Raw genomic sequence first — 15,651 nt, 5'->3', positions numbered from 1 at the left:
GGTCACAAAATATTATAACAAACTTTATTTATACACATATAATATACTGATTTTAAAACTAAAAGGCTGCTTTTCTTGCTTGACAGATGTGGAGTAATAAATTATTCCAGTCAGCTGTTCCTGTGACTGGGCTATTCTTGTTAAATACTGTCACTGTACAAAAAAAACCAAACAGCTGGGAAACAACACATACGAGATTACATCTGAATTGATAATGGTGACCGTTTCTTTCACACAGCTGTGCTATCAAACACATTTTATTGCAACTATTGCTTGCATTAAAGTCGGTAGCTGGTAGAGACAGGAATGTGTATGATTTCAGTGGTTCAGATTTGAGCAGCCTCCTCCTCCTCCTTCACCTGGAAGACACGCATAAAAGCTCTTTACAGCTCAAGTGCTGAACATGAAATATAAATCAAGATGTCAGGATTAACATCTTAAAAATTAACAGTGTCCTAAAATCAAATGAGAGAAAGACAACAAACCTGTTCCACCGATTCAACCTCAGGTACATAAAACTGTAGCATGTTTTGGATGCCACTCTTCAAAGTCACAATTGAACTGGGGCAACTGGTGCAAGAGCCCTGCAGCTTCAGTTTAACAATGCCATCTTCAAATCCGCGGTATAGAACATCTCCCCCGTCCTCTTGCACAGTTGGCCTGACAGAGTGAGAACATTGACTTGTATTAGGCAAAAAACCCAAAAAGCATAGGAAGCAACAGGCCCTGAGGTCATAGTGCACCTTCATGAGTAGTTACCTTATTCGAGTCTCTAGTAGTTCTTTAATCATAGCAACTACCTCGTCGTCGTCGTCTGACGGTGCTGAAAGGAGAGGCAGAGATTGTTGTTCCTCAGCATTCAAAGCAGCTTGTTATTTCTGTCTAAGTTGATGTTTTAATAATGGGTAGACCACAGCTGTTTGAAAACCATACCTGTATCTGGGCTTGGCTGGCTGTCCTCGTTTACAACAGGAAGCCCGGAGGTAAAAAAGTCCATAATGGTAGCAAACACATCAGGCTTAATTACCTTCCATTCCAAATTTGGGTCAGCCTAAACGAAGAAGGATGAGAAACCAACCTATTCTTAGTTGTGGTATGCCAAGCTGTGCCAGTGCCAATTCTTACAAACTGGGCATGGCTTTACCTTTGTGATGGTAATAAAGTCAGGGCCCAGGAACACACTCTTGACTCCATCGATCCTAAAAAGCTGCCTGAAGACAATCACTGAGGTTTTATTACGCCACACTTAAAGATTCATCTTACACTTAATACAGAAGGTTGTGCAATGATTGTAACAAATAAATACACACATATAGACGTGCAAATTGTGTGCAGGTATCAGTCACATTTATTAACATAATATTTTAATGGGAATAGAATTAGAAAATAATATTTCTGTTCAAAATTGTTGCACCGCAGTGTCATAAAGATCAAGTAGAGGTAAAAGTGTTACACTGAGGACGTGAATCAGCAGCGTGCTGGGCTGTGAGAAGAGAGGTCTACTGTTTCTGTGCGTATCAGAGGTTATACCTTTTTTATATTTGGTAATAATAAATGTTGCCTTGGTTACTGCCCTACCAACAAGGCATGTACTGGTAAATCAATCTTGTCATGTGACTAGCAGAAGTCAAACTATTAATCCATTCTTCTTCTGGCTGCTCCACAGTGGATCATCTGCCTCCATCTCCATCGTTCTCCACTGTCACACTAATGTCCTCCTACATGACATCCACCAACCTTCTCTGGAGGTCCACCTATTTTCCTCCTGCCTGGAAGCTGTATATTCAACACCCTTTGTGCAGCATATCCACTATCACTTCTCTGCACATCTCACTTCCCTAACCCTTCTCTGCACAGACCATCTCAGCCTTGCCTGGCTCTCCAACTTTGTGTTTAAACTGCTCAACCTGAGCTGTCCCTCTGACATGCTCATTCTGATCCTGTCCATCCTGATCACTCTAAATAAAATATTTAGCATCTTCAACTCTGTCATCTCTATTTTTTTTTTGTTTGTTTGTTTTTTGTCAGGGTCACTGTCTCCAAATTATACATCATAGCAGGTCTCACTACTATCTTGTAAAATGTCTCATTCACTCTTGCTGCTTTTCCTCTGTCACAAATCACCCCTGACACTCATCTCCATCCACTCCACCCAGTCAGTTATTTCACCTGTCGTGTGCACTGTCCACCGCACTGACCGCATGTATTAAAACTCATCTACCTACATCTGTTATGCTAAGATGACTGTTTGACATCAGGCATTTCTCTCAGACCAGTAATCTCACATACCTGGCTAGAGGTGAGCAGTGTGCCTCACGAGGGCCCGCAAAATTCATAGTTCCTGTTTCAAGAACTGTCCGGCCAGGCAGGAACTTCATGCTGTTTGGATTTGGTGTATCCTGCGTCTGCACAAACATGGTCCTTCCTGGGAAGAGAAAAAACAAAGAAGAAGAATGCAACATAAATCACCTTTTTTCATTAGACGGTGTCCTTATTTTGTGCAGCAACTCTTTACTTTATTGAACTGCAAGGCTAATGTCACGTGTCCTACAGGCACCTGCTCAAACAGCAGCTGCATCTATTGGGTTCAAGACAATCACTCCAGTATTAACACATTCAATGTTACACATGTGATTATTCTGAATACAAACCAGGAACAATCCAGATGGGGTTTGAGGGCCATCTGTTTGAAACTCCCGTGGTATGTGAAGGCAAGTGTAATCCAGTGCTCTGAAACCCACTGACAGCAAGACTGAAAAATGCAGCAGATGAAGACATTTAATACAGCCCAGCTCACACTGATAAATGAATGGTGTTAGAAATCAAAATGTCAAGCACCCGTGCCAGCTCACTTCATCTAATGCCTTCCTCTCTGGAGCGGTGAAATAATGATTTCAAAACATGAAGGTGTGGTGAGACTAATCCACTAAAATGATTTGGTGCACAGTGTTTGTACAAAACTGTATTACAAACTGTTGCATAAGGCAACACGTAAAACAACCAAAGGGGTCATGCAGAGCTTAAAACGATACACTGTGCAATCAGTATTTGTCTTACTTTAGCCAAGGAGAAAGAACTGTCTGTATCATTTCACTGATAACTAAAAATTTATTTATTTTTATAAGACATTTGAATTACAAAATAGAAAACACAGACATACACTATACAATTGCAGGCAAAAATGGCACTGTATATGATATGCAAGGAAAGTGGACAACAGCAGAAATCTGTCTGTTACTTTTATTTGGTGTTAGATTTGCCTGAACCTGCTGATCTGCTGGGATTTTCCCAAACAACCATCTTCAGTGTTTAAAGAGAATTGTCATAAAGAGAAAATATCTGGTGAACAATGGTTCTCTGGGCTAAAGCACATTGTTAAGGTCAGAGGTCAAATGAGAATGAACCTGATACAAATTCAAATGCAAATAACAACTTATTACAACAGAAGACCTTATCCAAATGCAAGACACATTGAAGCTTGAAACAGATGGGCTACAGCAGCAGAAGAGCACACTGTGTGGCACTCCTGTCTGCTAAGAACAATAAACAGGATTAACCAAAAATTGGAAAATGGAGCACTGCAAAATCGTTGCCTGGTCTCATGAATTTTAATTTCTTTTTTTAAATAATATTTTTTTATTAAGAATTTTTCTTTTATACATATAAACAAAAAAAAAAGAAAAAGATTACAGTTGATCTGTACATTCGGGATTAGGGATGGGTACCGGTGTCCGGTGCCATGATGGCACCGGTTCTGACATAAACGGTAGTAACCAGACCGAAAAGCAGCGCACATTTCGGTGCTTTATTTCGGTGCTTTTTTTTTCCTGAGCTGTGATACACTTTTAGCCAATCATTTTACGTTTCCGAGGATAGTAGGCGGGGCCAGGTACGTACGTTCTGTTAGAGCAGAGCCACAGATTAAAAATGTCCAAGGCGAAGCGGTCAAAAGTCTGGCTGTACTTCATAGCAAAATATGCAAACTCAGCAGCCTGCAACAAGTGCTTTAAGCTGATACTGTGATACTGTCAAAGGAGGTAACACCAAGAATCCGATTAAACAGCTGGCGACGCATAGCGGTTTTTTTTTAAACCCAGAAATGCGCCGTATTTGATAGCTTGCTGCGAGACCTCACACCGTGCACGTCGGGTGGGTTGCCAGTTATCGGACCCGGAGCAACATCCCCCAAAAACCCGAAGAATAGAGTCCTGGCCCCTAGCTCTGCCAGTGTAGCAGAAATGATGAGGATGATGATGCAGCAGCAGCCGTTCTTCTCTGCGTGAGTAGCTTCATGTTGTTCGTGTGTAATTTACGTTGAGTAGGCTAACCACGTTATTACATTAATGCATGTAAGGTGAACTAGCAAACACCATCATAGCTACATGCAGCTGTCTTCTTGTTTGATGGCAGATGCTCCCTTCACCCTGGCCAAAAAGGCTAAAATGACCAAAGAAAAAGTGGGAAACAGCTAAACATGAGAGGTTTTGGACAAAGTTTGTGTTTTTTCCATTGTTTAAGCACTGCTTCCAGCCAAGAGTGATGCCATATATGCCACATAGCTGCAGAAAAGGCACACATTGTTATCTTTTTACAAAAAAAAAACAAAAAAAAAACAGCTGAACACGAGAGGTTTTTGGACCAATTTTGTGTTCTCTGTTCTTTAAGCACCGGTTCGAGCACCGTTTAAGCACCGGCACCGTTTCAAAAGTACCGATTTGGCACCGGTATCGGATAAAACCTAAACGATACCCATCCCTATTCGGGATGAATTTCAATTTCTGCAGCGATGTTTGGATAGTACGGTCAGATTTGTCATGGCTCCATCCTTCCTTGTATCAATGGTTTAGGCTTCAGGTAGTGTAGCAATCATGCAGATTTTTTTCTTAGTATACTTTGAGCCCCTTATTTCCATCTGAGGATAAATTGGGAATACGTGGAATGACATGCTGCTCACCATGTACATCCCTTTGTGAAAGTGGTTATAATGGCTTGCTTCTTTAACCCTTTATTTACAAGTGCTCTTTAAATGACAGTAACTGTTTCCGTTTTTGTTAAAGACATAATTCAAATGGTTCCAGAAGAAGGAGAAAACAGGCTTCATGGGATACTTAATTTATCATGGTAGTACAGGAAATTCACAAGGTAAAAAACAAACAAGGGCCTAAATTTTACCAAGTGAACTTCACATTGCCTTAACTCCTCAACCATTTTGGTCATGTCATGAAGAATTGAGGCAGTTCTTAAGGCAAAGGGGGTCCAACCCAGTACTAGAAAGACGTTTGTAATGACGTGTCTGAGTGTATAAGACCGTAGAAACACCAGCAGAAAGTTATTTTAGTTTTGCCTTTTGTAATTAATTGTTATTTATATTTTGTTTTGATGTTTTAATCCAGTTTAGTTTGAGTTAGTTTACAGAGTGAGTGCAGATTGGTTTTTTTTTTTTTTTAAATCACTTATTGAATTAAGGGCATATGTCAGAGGCAAGATTTAGTAAAATCAGTGCAGTTATAAACTTCTTAGGTGTAAATAAATATATCTACGAAAGCCTGATAAGGCAGTTTAATTTTTTTTAAACCAAGTTAAGCGATACTAAAACCTGTAATATTTTTGTTAACTATAATAACTGCAATAACTTATGGATATGAACTGTCGAGAGTAACGGTATCCCTGTGTACAACTCGGGATAATCCAGAAAAAGCAGATTAGAATCGGGCTAAAGTTTTAGCACTTGTGCAACACAAACAAAAAAAACCCCTTTTTTTAAGTTTGCAAAGGTTTGTTGTGGTTGATACTGACGACTTTAAAGTGTTAATAAGCGGCTGTACGGTGGAGACGTTTAAAGCAGTAAAACATCCCCACACCTCCCTGCTCTGTAGCTGACTGCGTCACTCCGCCGTTTAGCCAGCGTGCTACCGTTAGCCTGCCTGACCCTGATGCTTAACATGCCGACACATTCATGCACACATGAAATAAAGCAAAAACAGAAAACAATGCAGATATAGATAAATACAAAACAACTTACAGACGAGAAAGTCTTGCTGAAATACCCAACAATCTGCCGACCTGCCTGTAAGTCGCCATGTTTGTTATGGTTAGCTAAACACGACGGAAGTGGCGCGGTAAATAAGGGGACGTGACGCACTATTATTGTACATTTGTTCGTCCCCCCTCTTATTCCAGCAGCAGCTACACACAAGTCCAGCTTCTAGAAAACTCTGAAATAATTTTGTGTTGTATCTAAAAATATGCCGTGTGGCAAAAACTTTAGAAGGAGAAGGGACTCGTCCGATGTGGAAGAGGATGAGACCACCGAAGAAGTCAGGTAGAGCCATCCGTTTAACCACAGGAATAAAAAAAAGCCCTTTAGAGTAATGCTATGCATGCTAATGCTAATCGCTAAACGCAGATAGTTTGTGGTCGCATTTCATACAAGCTGCCCAGGTAATGTGTTTGCAATCGTTTGTGTTTCATGGATGTTTAGACATAAGTTGGAAGAGGCTAAAGAGCTACAGAGTTTGCGCAAACGACAGACCGGAATCAGGTAACGTAAATAAATCAAACCACGAACACGTTTCATCCTGTTACTTTACATGAAGTTTTACAGTCTGTGGTTTGAGCAGTTACAATCACAGTTTTTTTTTAAATATTTCTTTTATTTAGTGTGACCGCCTTGTTGGTTGGAGAAAAACTTCCACCAGAGGCTGAAATTGAGGTAGGTAGTCAGTTTTGTAAAATATATATATATATTTTAAATTGTAATATAGCTTCATTAACCAAGGTGTTTTGTTTTTTGAACTTACGTTTATTAACATTATTTGATTATTCCGCACAGAATGACCCATTTAAACTGAAGACTGGGGGAATTGTTGACATGAAGAAAGTGAAAGACCGGAATAGAGACATGTAAGTGAGTTTTTAACTATTTTTAGCATAATTGCTCTAAGCTGTGCATTGATATGTCATCATTTCATGTTATGTATTCAGGACAGAAGATGAGACAGACCTCAACCTGGGGACGTCTTTTTCAGCCGAGACAAACAGAAGAGACGAGGATGCAGATATGTATGTGTGCTTTTTTTTCTTTTTTGTTGTCCCAATGTCTGATTCTTTTCCCTCCACTTTAGTTAGATATAGCACAAATTACTTAGAAGAGACATTTCAAATCCCCAACATTTAGGACACAATTCAAGATACCCTCACACTTGTTTACAACATGGTTTTATCATAAATTTATCCTCACAGGATGAAATATATTGAGACGGAACTAAAAAAGAAGAAGGGCCTGGTGGAGGCTGAGGAGCATAAAGTTAAAGTGAAGAATCCAGAGGACCACCTGTACGAGCTGCCCGAGAACATCCGAGTCAATTCTGCCAAGAAGACAGAGGAGATGTTGTCTAATCAGATGCTGAGTGGCATCCCTGAAGTTGATCTCGGCATTGAGTATGTACCGAGAATATTCTAGTAATCATCTACACTTATTTTAGACTCAGCAAGAGGAGTCTTTTGACTAAAACTGCATTTTTGCATGAGATATGGCATGAACGAATGCTGCTTTTTACTTGTAGCTTTACTAATGCAACTTGTGTATGTAATTTCTTTTCTAGTGCAAAGATAAAGAACATTATCCAGACAGAGGAGGCAAAAGCAAAGCTTTTGGCAGAACAAAGAAACAAGAAAAAAGACCACGGCACATCATTTGTACCCACGAACATCGCTGTTAATTACGTCCAACACAATCGATGTAAGTAATCTGAAGAGAGCGAGATATTCCACACCTAAATTAAAGCGGATTATACTGATCAAGCTGACTTTTTCTTTCAGTCTATCATGAGGATGCAAATGCACCGCAGAGACACCACAGACACAAAGAAGAACCCAAAGCAAGACCGCTGCGTGTGGGCGACACAGAGAAACCAGGTCCAGAGGGTAAGAGACTACAGATACGCTCACTGCTCAGTACACAGAAATAGTTCTATAACAGTTGGATAAACAAAAGAAAATGGGTGGGTGGAATCACCCCGGCGAGCAGGCAGTATGGACACTCGGCTTTGTGACTTTGAGATCAAGGTCAGAGGTCAAGTTTTCTGAAAATTATCTTAGCAATTTGGAGATTTTATCATCTCATAATTAGAGATGGACCGATCCGATATTACGTATCGGTCCGATACTGACCTAAATTACTGGATCAGATATCGGACAGAAATAAAAAATGTAATCCGATCCGAAGTATCATAAAATCACCTCACAAAACGCGCTACTTGGCGTAACCCAGCTCGGTGCGTCGGAGCAGTATATGTCACGTGATAGAGCGGCTATTGTCTGCGAGACCTGTCGGGGGCCATGTTGGGCATTAACAAGGAAAGGGGGGGCGCAAATAAATATTTTTCTTTATGTCATTTAAAAACTTTGAATAAATAATTATCTGAATCTTACAACAAAAGTGGTCACCTGATTAAATGTATAGAAATCCATTATTGTATATAGTAACTATTAGGTCTAATATACACCCTAGTAAGCTATAGTACTTTTTCCTTTGGGAAGGTACCATCTGTGCAGTCTGCAATTCTGTTGAAGAAAGATGTTGAATCTATTTAAATATTGTAGAAAAATAATTGATTATTGTGCATTTGTTTTACACTTGCATTAAATTAAAGTTGATTACATCGATTAAGGGAGGGGGGGTGGTTCCCTAATATTTTTGCTGGGAGTTGGCAACCCTAGTAATTAGGTAGGTAAGTACTATTTAAAATACCAGAATAGGGAGGATGGTGTTGGTTTAAATTTATTAGATTGATCAGTGTTGCTGAACTATAAAATGTTTTGGGTGGAGTGTATTTTTTGCATACAGGTATAACAGAATAGCTTCAGTGTCTTTTTTTCAAACTTGAGTATGAACTTATACAAAATACAGCAAGATATTTATAAAAAACAGTTTTATTGATTACAAAATATGCTATATCGCATTCATATCGGTATCGGCAGACATCCAAATTTATGATATCGAATCGGACATTAAAAAGTGGTATCGTGCCATCTCTACTCATAATGACAATAATTTCACAGAATCAAGAGAAATCTCTGCACACGAAGGGAGATGGCTGTGACCTTGAGACCCTCATGAAGCAGTAAATTAAAAACAGGCATGAATCTGTAGTAGGAATGACTGCATAGACTCAAACACTTCAAAAACATTGCCAACTCAAAATTGAATAAAGTCTAAGTTGAAGTGGAAAACTGTCCTGTGGGCCAGACCTTTCAGAATGTGAAACTCTTGTTTTAAGTCACTGTCACTTGTGCATTTCCAAAAATATTTCTCAGTTTCAGGATTTTCTTCTTTTTATCCAAGCTAGATACAAACTGTATTACAATCATTGCATTTAATTTACTTTCAATGGTATCCCCCATTTGCTTGTGTGTCTGTGTGGGGATTTATTGAAAATCTTTTTGAAACCTTTAATCTGATTTCTAACTTATTTGTTCATCCACAGCTCCGTCACCACCAAACTACCGCAAACGTCCAAACAATGAGAAGGCTACAGATGACTACCACTATGAGAAGTTCAAGAAGATGAATCGACGATATTGATGTGGATATATATAAAACCATTTTAAACTCAAGATTGGACCATAAATCATTTGAGCATCCCAAACAGCTTTTGATGGCATAGCTCTAACATCAGGGCCACACCGTGTAATTATTGTATATAGCTCCTGCTGTTTGTCTGTATACAGTACAGTTGTTAATGTCTCAGATGATTTCTTTTGCTCAGGATTGTCTTAAGTTTAAAAGACAGGAATATGTTAAGGATGCAGATTCTGGTCTTAAACTGGTCAGGATTTATTTTTATTTTTTTAAATCGGTGACTTTTCCCTTTTTAAGTGTCCACTGTTACATGTTTAGCTGTAGATTTGTGTTTAAAGATTTCAGAAAAATAAATTAAAAAAAAAGAACCAAAAATATTGTAATATTTGATTTAATCTGATGTGCAGTTAAATTAAACAGACAAAAGTAAACCAATGCCATTCTTAAAAAAAATAAAATACATTTAATGCAAAGTCTAACACAGGAATATAAAAAAGTACTTGAGTTTCAAAGGTGAGTTTAAAGTTGTCTTCATTTTCTTTTACTTTTTTTACTGAACGTGATTCAAGTCTAGACTTTTTACAGTGGAGTTCTTTATCAAATATATCTTCTAGTTTGTAACTAGGCTTGATGCAGATCTTGGAAAGCAGCAGTTGCACTTAAGAGCCTACCACTCAACACAAGCATTTTAGGTGGTTTAATACAACAGTCTCTTATTTTTGTGATGTGTTAATCCAAAAGAAACCATTCATTGCAAAGTTTAAGTCCAGTTTTAAAGTCCTCGATACAAAAAAGTAGCAAGTCAAACAACGGTTCACAAGCTATAACTGATCCAAACTGGGCAAAAGCAAACCGACAGGTGTCCCCCTTTCCTCCTCACGGTTTCTCTACGGAGGCGGTCCCGTGTCCGTTAAGGTGGTGCTGGGGGTTCGTCTCCTGAGATGGAGGCCCGTCCATGTCCTCGCGCTCCCCGTGCGTAGAACTGTTGCTGCTGTTCGCGGAGGCCCAACTGTCTCGACGGCGGTAGGCCTCGCACAGAGGCAGGTCAGTGCTGTCCCACTGACTGTAGCTGTGCAGAGCAGAAACCAGCAGGAGGCAAAGAATCAGTGCAGCACAGAAAGAGAGGAGCAGACGAGAGCAGCAGGTCAGAAACAAGCACAACCAACTCAGAGAGGAGCACGTGAAAGCACATTTGATAGAAGCACAGAGGTTATGCAGAAGCACCAGAAACAACTTAAACATAAAACAGCAATTTATTCATGTGTTACTATTTAGAGGGATGACTGTTGATTAAGCTCAGCAGAAGGGTGAGAACAAGTGCTGATGGATCAGAAAAGCAGAGCAAGTGCACCGAGCATGGCAGACCCCAATTTGGCATGATGCAAACAGAGCTCAGAGACACCTCTTAACACTTGATCACAGAAAACAAGACAAACTATTTCAACATTTTGTCTCTACTTTATTTCTTAATCATCCTGGGTCTCTAGGAACAGCGGGCAAAACCTGGTAAACATGTACAACTGCACCGTGCGACTGTGGCTGACACTGATGTTAAGGTTACACCTTTTAGATTTTAGGGACGGAATGAAAAACATTATTGTGGAAACTCTAAATAAATACCAGCAAACGTGTGTGTTTAACTGCACAGACCATCCTTAAAATATAACACAAAAGGCCATCACAACTTTATTTGACTTAAATACTACATATAAATAATCTTAAATTGATTAAAATTATACTTTTACACACAGAAAAAAAATATCTATAAATCCATATAGCTTTAGGACTTTAGATGTATATACGTGTTCTTTGTAGCACCCAGCAAATTTCAACAATTCATCGATGGATACAACAGCAAATCAAGTGCTTTAAATGATAGATTTTTAATAAACTTTGTTCATTCTTTTCATTTTTTTCTATTACTATAAATGAACAAGGAGTTCTCAATACTAAGATTTATAAATGCTGAATCTCTCCTGTCTACCAGATAATGTTGGGTAAACATCTCTCTAGGCCAGGCGAGGGGAACTCCAGGCCTCAAGGGCTATATCAGCTCTGTTTGGATCAAGGGCACATCTAAAACCTGCAGGACACCAGCCCTTGAGGCGTGGAGTTCCCCCACCCCTGCTCTAGGCCATCAGACGCTGCAGACTAGTTCCTAGGCAGTGACTAGTTGCTCTGCTGTGATTGGGTAGTTTTTAAATCAGACTGCCTACTAATCACAAGGGACAATGAAAATATGAACAAGATCTTTTCCAAGAGCTTCATCAGTCACCTATCCATGAAACAACTAATCACAGCAGACTATAGTGTCTCTTCTAGTTGATTTGATCTAGCACTAACCATTAGAAGTAAAATCAGTAAATCTACTGTTTTTGGTTCCAAAGTGCTGATATTTAAGGGCATGCCACTTTAAGACTGAAGACCTCCCTCTAATCATCTCTTATAATGATTTCTTTTAAAAAGGTCAAGGCACGCACTAAATAGTAACAATGTAAAGGCGCTTGTGGTGAGATGAGGTTCATTACAAAGACCTATAACAATTTTGATGAAAGGCTCAGTTTAGACACTGTCACAAGCCCTTCCCAGGGCTCAGTGTAAATGGTGAAATGTGAAACAGCGGTGCTGGGAATGGGACGACAGAGGCGCAATGGGATGAGGGATGGGGGCAAGTATGAGCCTATTTATACCTGGAGGAGTAATATTCTTCCTCTAGCTCATACAGGTCGATGGCAATCTCGTCACGGAGTGACATGAGCTTCTTGTCGCACTCTTCCTGTAGCGAGCGGAGCTGCTGGTTCTGCAGGCTGATGGCGTCGTTCACGGAGGGGAAGTCGTTCAGAATTAGGAACTGCTTCAGGTCAGAGACCAGCTTCATGAGGGACTCGCCGGCACGTACCTGGCACAGAAACATAGAAGAGGGGAAGCAGGTTTGAAAATGATCATAGTGATGACTTGTTAAAATGTCAATTTCTGCACAGAAAAGATTTTTCGCTAAGTGTAGAAACCGATTCATTCACAGGGCTGTAATGCGTCTGTCAGTTACATACAAACTACAACATTTCAATACAAAGGATACTGCAACAGTAAAGTGCAGCCCCAGATGTGACTCTTCGACTAGTGCTAGTGCACACATCAACATGTTTACAGTAATATGATAAATTACATGGATAATATGTTAACCTTTCATTCAAAGGAGTCTTTCTTGGAAACAGATGTAACCAGCTTTGGATTTTTTCTTCCCCACAGGTAACAGAAATAAATAACAATAAAGCCCTGAATATGTTGCATACGAGTGTGTTGTCAGGCGTTTTCTGCAGTACTTACAATGTTGGCTGCTCTGACATGCATCTCATAATGGTCCTGCTCTGCCTGAGTAGGTCGGGATACCTGTGTCTCATCCTCAATCTGGACAAAGAGATAAGTGGTAGAATATTATACTCGTCATAATGGTGTGTTGTATTTGGTCCACTTAATCAATGTAAACCAATTTGAAACCAATAAGTGACATTTAAACAACACTAAGCTGGTACTAAGGGACGTAAAGTGTGGAAAGAAAAAATATTCTCCACACCATTACACCACCAGCACCAGGATGGATCCATGCTTTCATGTTGTTTACACCAACTTCTGACCGTACCATCCAAATGTCATGGCAGAAATCGAGAGTCCGACCAGGCAATGTTTGTACAATCGTCTGTTGTCCAGTTTTGGTGAATATGTACAAACTGTAGCCTCAGTTTCTTGCTCTTAGCTGACAGCAGTTCCGTCCAGTGCGACTTTCTGCTGCTGTAGCTCTTCTGCATACCTCGACTGTAGGGACTGGTTATTTTAATTACCAGTGCCTTCCTATTAGCCTAAAATATTCTGGCCATTCTTCAGGCATTAACACTGCACCTTCACACAGAGAACTGGCGCTCGTTGGTGCTCGCTTTGAACTTCAGCAGGTCGCCTTTGCCACATTATGATGTTCAAATGCGAGTAACAAGGCACGAAATGAGTTGTGACCAGCTCTGATTGTAGTAAAAACACGAAAATACACAAAGAGGGAGGTGACAGTATGTCTGTTACCTTTGCTGTCTTGACTATTTCTGTAAAGTTGTCCATAATGGAGCGGATGTCATCTTTGAGCCTCTTGTTGTAGTTTTGCAGTAGAGTCTCTTTGCTCTGAGGAAGCACTCTCTGGGTAGTCATCGTGCCCGGGTAAACACACACCTCACGTCACCTGTGTACACCGAAATAACACACGCGGGCGCCTTTAGGCGATAAAGTTTACAATAAAACAAAAAAGGCTAAACACATCATCAACGAGCACGCAAGTAGCTAGCACCGAAAGGCGCGTGCTTTCAAAACAAAAGCGAAGTCTCGCTCTCAAACAGTTTTCACATCTGTACCTGTATACGAATACACTTTAGTACGGATTATTGAATTACTGTTACATACCGTTTCTTACCACATATTCTACAATCACTTTTGTTTTCATGTAAAACAAACTCCTACGTTAGCGCCTCCTCCTTCTCTTGAAATTTGTGTGCTCACATCCGGTATCTCCCTGTAACACCGCACTCTACCGGTGCCTCCGGTAATTGCTCTCATGAATATATATATATATATATATATATATATATATATATATATATATATATATATATATATATATATATATATATATATATATATATATATATATATATATATATATGACATATATATATATATACATAAAAAAAAAAAAAAAGGCATCGGTGGGCAAGGGACGAAAACAGGGCGTTGTTGGAATGCTACTACGCAAGTAACCCCGGCGGAAGGGGCTACATGAATAGGATGAGGGACCTATGGATTCTTCGATACCCAACATCCACAATGACGGCGAAACAACTAGTAGCTCAGTGTTCCAACATTCGAAAGAAGGGACTGCTCTCACAGCTAGAGATTGACGAGGTACAACACAAATGCTACGGCAAGGAGGAGTCAGGACGCCAGGTCAGGGGGGAGATATCATCACCCCCACCCGAGATTGGGTACATAGCCCCAAGTGTGATAGGAGAAGGATCGTTGAGTGCGAGAGGAACTGACCTGAAAAATAGGATCATGGCCAAGCTTGAAACCTGGATCCCCCGTAGCCGGTTACCAAGATTACGTGAAGTACCCTCAGAAGGTCTGCTAGATGATGTTAATGCAGCACTACGGACAATACCTACAACCACGGTTACCGACACTAACAAGCTGATCTACAATACGGCAGCAGTGATCAGTGAGATGCTTGGCTACAAGTTGAACAGCCACAAGGGGCAGTACCCTCCATGGAGAAGGAGGCTAGAGGGCAAGATCAAAGTAGCACGGAGGGAGGTTAGCCAACTAACGGAGTTGCAGAAAGGTGCGACAAATAAGGTGCCTAAGAAATACAGCAAGCTGTCCATACCTGAGGCCTTGGAAACTGCCAAGCAAAGACTCACAGCCTTGGCCAGCCGCTTGAGGAGGTACACCAGAGAGATAGAAGGCAGGAGAATAAACCAGCTGTTCTCCACAGAACCAGCAAAGGTGTACTCTCAGTGGCAAGGGAACAATAAGAGAACAGCACCACCAAGGCTGGAGACAGAACAATACTGGAAGAGCATATGGGAGAAGGATGCAACCCATAACGGCAATGCTCAGTGGCTAGAGGATCTGAGGGCAGACCACAGCGACCTCCCTGAACAGGGTCCAGTAACCATCACAGTGGCAGATATCCAAGAAAGGGTCTCCAGTATGAAGAGTTGGACAGCACCAGGGCCCGACATGGTTCACGCCTACTGGCTGAAGAAGCTGACTGCACTCCACGAGCGTCTGGCAGCACAAATGAACCAGCTGCTAGTTAACGAGAGACACCCGGAATGGCTAACTGAAGGCCGGACGGTCCTGATCCCCAAGGACCCCAAGAAGGGACCGGTCCCCTCCAACTACCGACCAATAACCTGCCTCAGTACTACATGGAAGCTCCTGTCAGGTATCATATCGGCTAAGATGAACAGGCACATGGGTCAATACATGAGCGGGACACAGAAAGGAATTGGCAAGAATACCAGAGG

At 40.6% G+C, this 15,651-nt stretch overlaps 3 protein-coding genes across 5 annotated transcripts; 1 reads left to right on the top strand and 2 right to left on the bottom strand.

Moving 5' to 3' along the window:
* Positions 1-10: 10 nt before the first annotated feature.
* Positions 11-6,137, bottom strand: nfu1 (NFU1 iron-sulfur cluster scaffold homolog). The gene is made up of 8 exons (XM_080892906.1): positions 6,023-6,137; positions 2,652-2,752; positions 2,290-2,425; positions 1,145-1,211; positions 934-1,051; positions 760-823; positions 486-660; positions 11-359 (listed from the first exon to the last, which is right to left on the bottom strand). Exons 1-8 carry the CDS (start codon positions 6,079-6,081, stop codon positions 327-329), a joined length of 753 nt encoding a protein of 250 aa, XP_080749032.1. The 5' UTR covers positions 6,082-6,137; the 3' UTR covers positions 11-326.
* Positions 6,138-6,157: 20 nt separating this feature from the next.
* Positions 6,158-9,947, top strand: cUnh9orf78 (chromosome Un C9orf78 homolog). Its single transcript, XM_080892905.1, has 9 exons — positions 6,158-6,322; positions 6,482-6,541; positions 6,661-6,712; positions 6,833-6,903; positions 6,985-7,062; positions 7,243-7,440; positions 7,605-7,741; positions 7,822-7,926; positions 9,489-9,947. Exons 1-9 carry the CDS (start codon positions 6,246-6,248, stop codon positions 9,584-9,586), a joined length of 876 nt encoding a protein of 291 aa, XP_080749031.1. The 5' UTR covers positions 6,158-6,245; the 3' UTR covers positions 9,587-9,947.
* An 11-nt stretch (positions 9,948-9,958) lies between these two features.
* On the bottom strand, positions 9,959-14,149 carry med22 (mediator complex subunit 22; the record flags this gene model as incomplete). Of its 3 annotated transcripts, none has more annotated exons than XM_080892907.1 (5): positions 14,027-14,149; positions 13,655-13,808; positions 12,911-12,991; positions 12,274-12,482; positions 9,959-10,652 (listed from the first exon to the last, which is right to left on the bottom strand). In XM_080892907.1, exons 2-5 carry the CDS (start codon positions 13,775-13,777, stop codon positions 10,460-10,462), a joined length of 606 nt encoding a protein of 201 aa, XP_080749033.1. In that variant the 5' UTR covers positions 13,778-13,808; positions 14,027-14,149. The 3 variants fall into 3 exon arrangements, with proteins under 3 accessions (XP_080749033.1, XP_080749034.1, XP_080749035.1); XM_080892908.1 differs by having other exon boundaries at positions 14,037-14,105; XM_080892909.1 differs by lacking the exon at positions 9,959-10,652 and having other exon boundaries at positions 12,264-12,482.
* Positions 14,150-15,651: the final 1,502 nt, after the last annotated feature.

Source organism: Rhamphochromis sp. 'chilingali' (genome assembly GCF_963969265.1).
Source record: "Rhamphochromis sp. 'chilingali' genome assembly, chromosome: 10".
In the NCBI taxonomy this organism is placed as follows: domain Eukaryota; kingdom Metazoa; phylum Chordata; class Actinopteri; order Cichliformes; family Cichlidae; genus Rhamphochromis; species Rhamphochromis sp. 'chilingali'.
This window is presented reverse-complemented; position numbering and strand designations above follow the sequence as displayed.

Coding starts and splice junctions, on each gene's coding strand:
- cUnh9orf78 (XM_080892905.1), top strand. CDS start 6,246: ATGCCGTGTGGCAAAAACTTTAGAAGGAGAAGGGACTCGTCCGATGTG. Junction 6,323..6,481: donor GAGACCACCGAAGAAGTCAG/GTAGAGCCATCC, acceptor ATGGATGTTTAG/ACATAAGTTGGAAGAGGCTA. Junction 7,742..7,821: donor TTACGTCCAACACAATCGAT/GTAAGTAATCTG, acceptor TTTTTCTTTCAG/TCTATCATGAGGATGCAAAT.
- nfu1 (XM_080892906.1), bottom strand. CDS start 6,081: ATGGCGACTTACAGGCAGGTCGGCAGATTGTTGGGTATTTCAGCAAGA. Junction 1,052..1,144: donor ACTTTATTACCATCACAAAG/GTAAAGCCATGC, acceptor TTCTTCGTTTAG/GCTGACCCAAATTTGGAATG. Junction 360..485: donor AGGTTGAATCGGTGGAACAG/GTTTGTTGTCTT, acceptor CGTGTCTTCCAG/GTGAAGGAGGAGGAGGAGGC.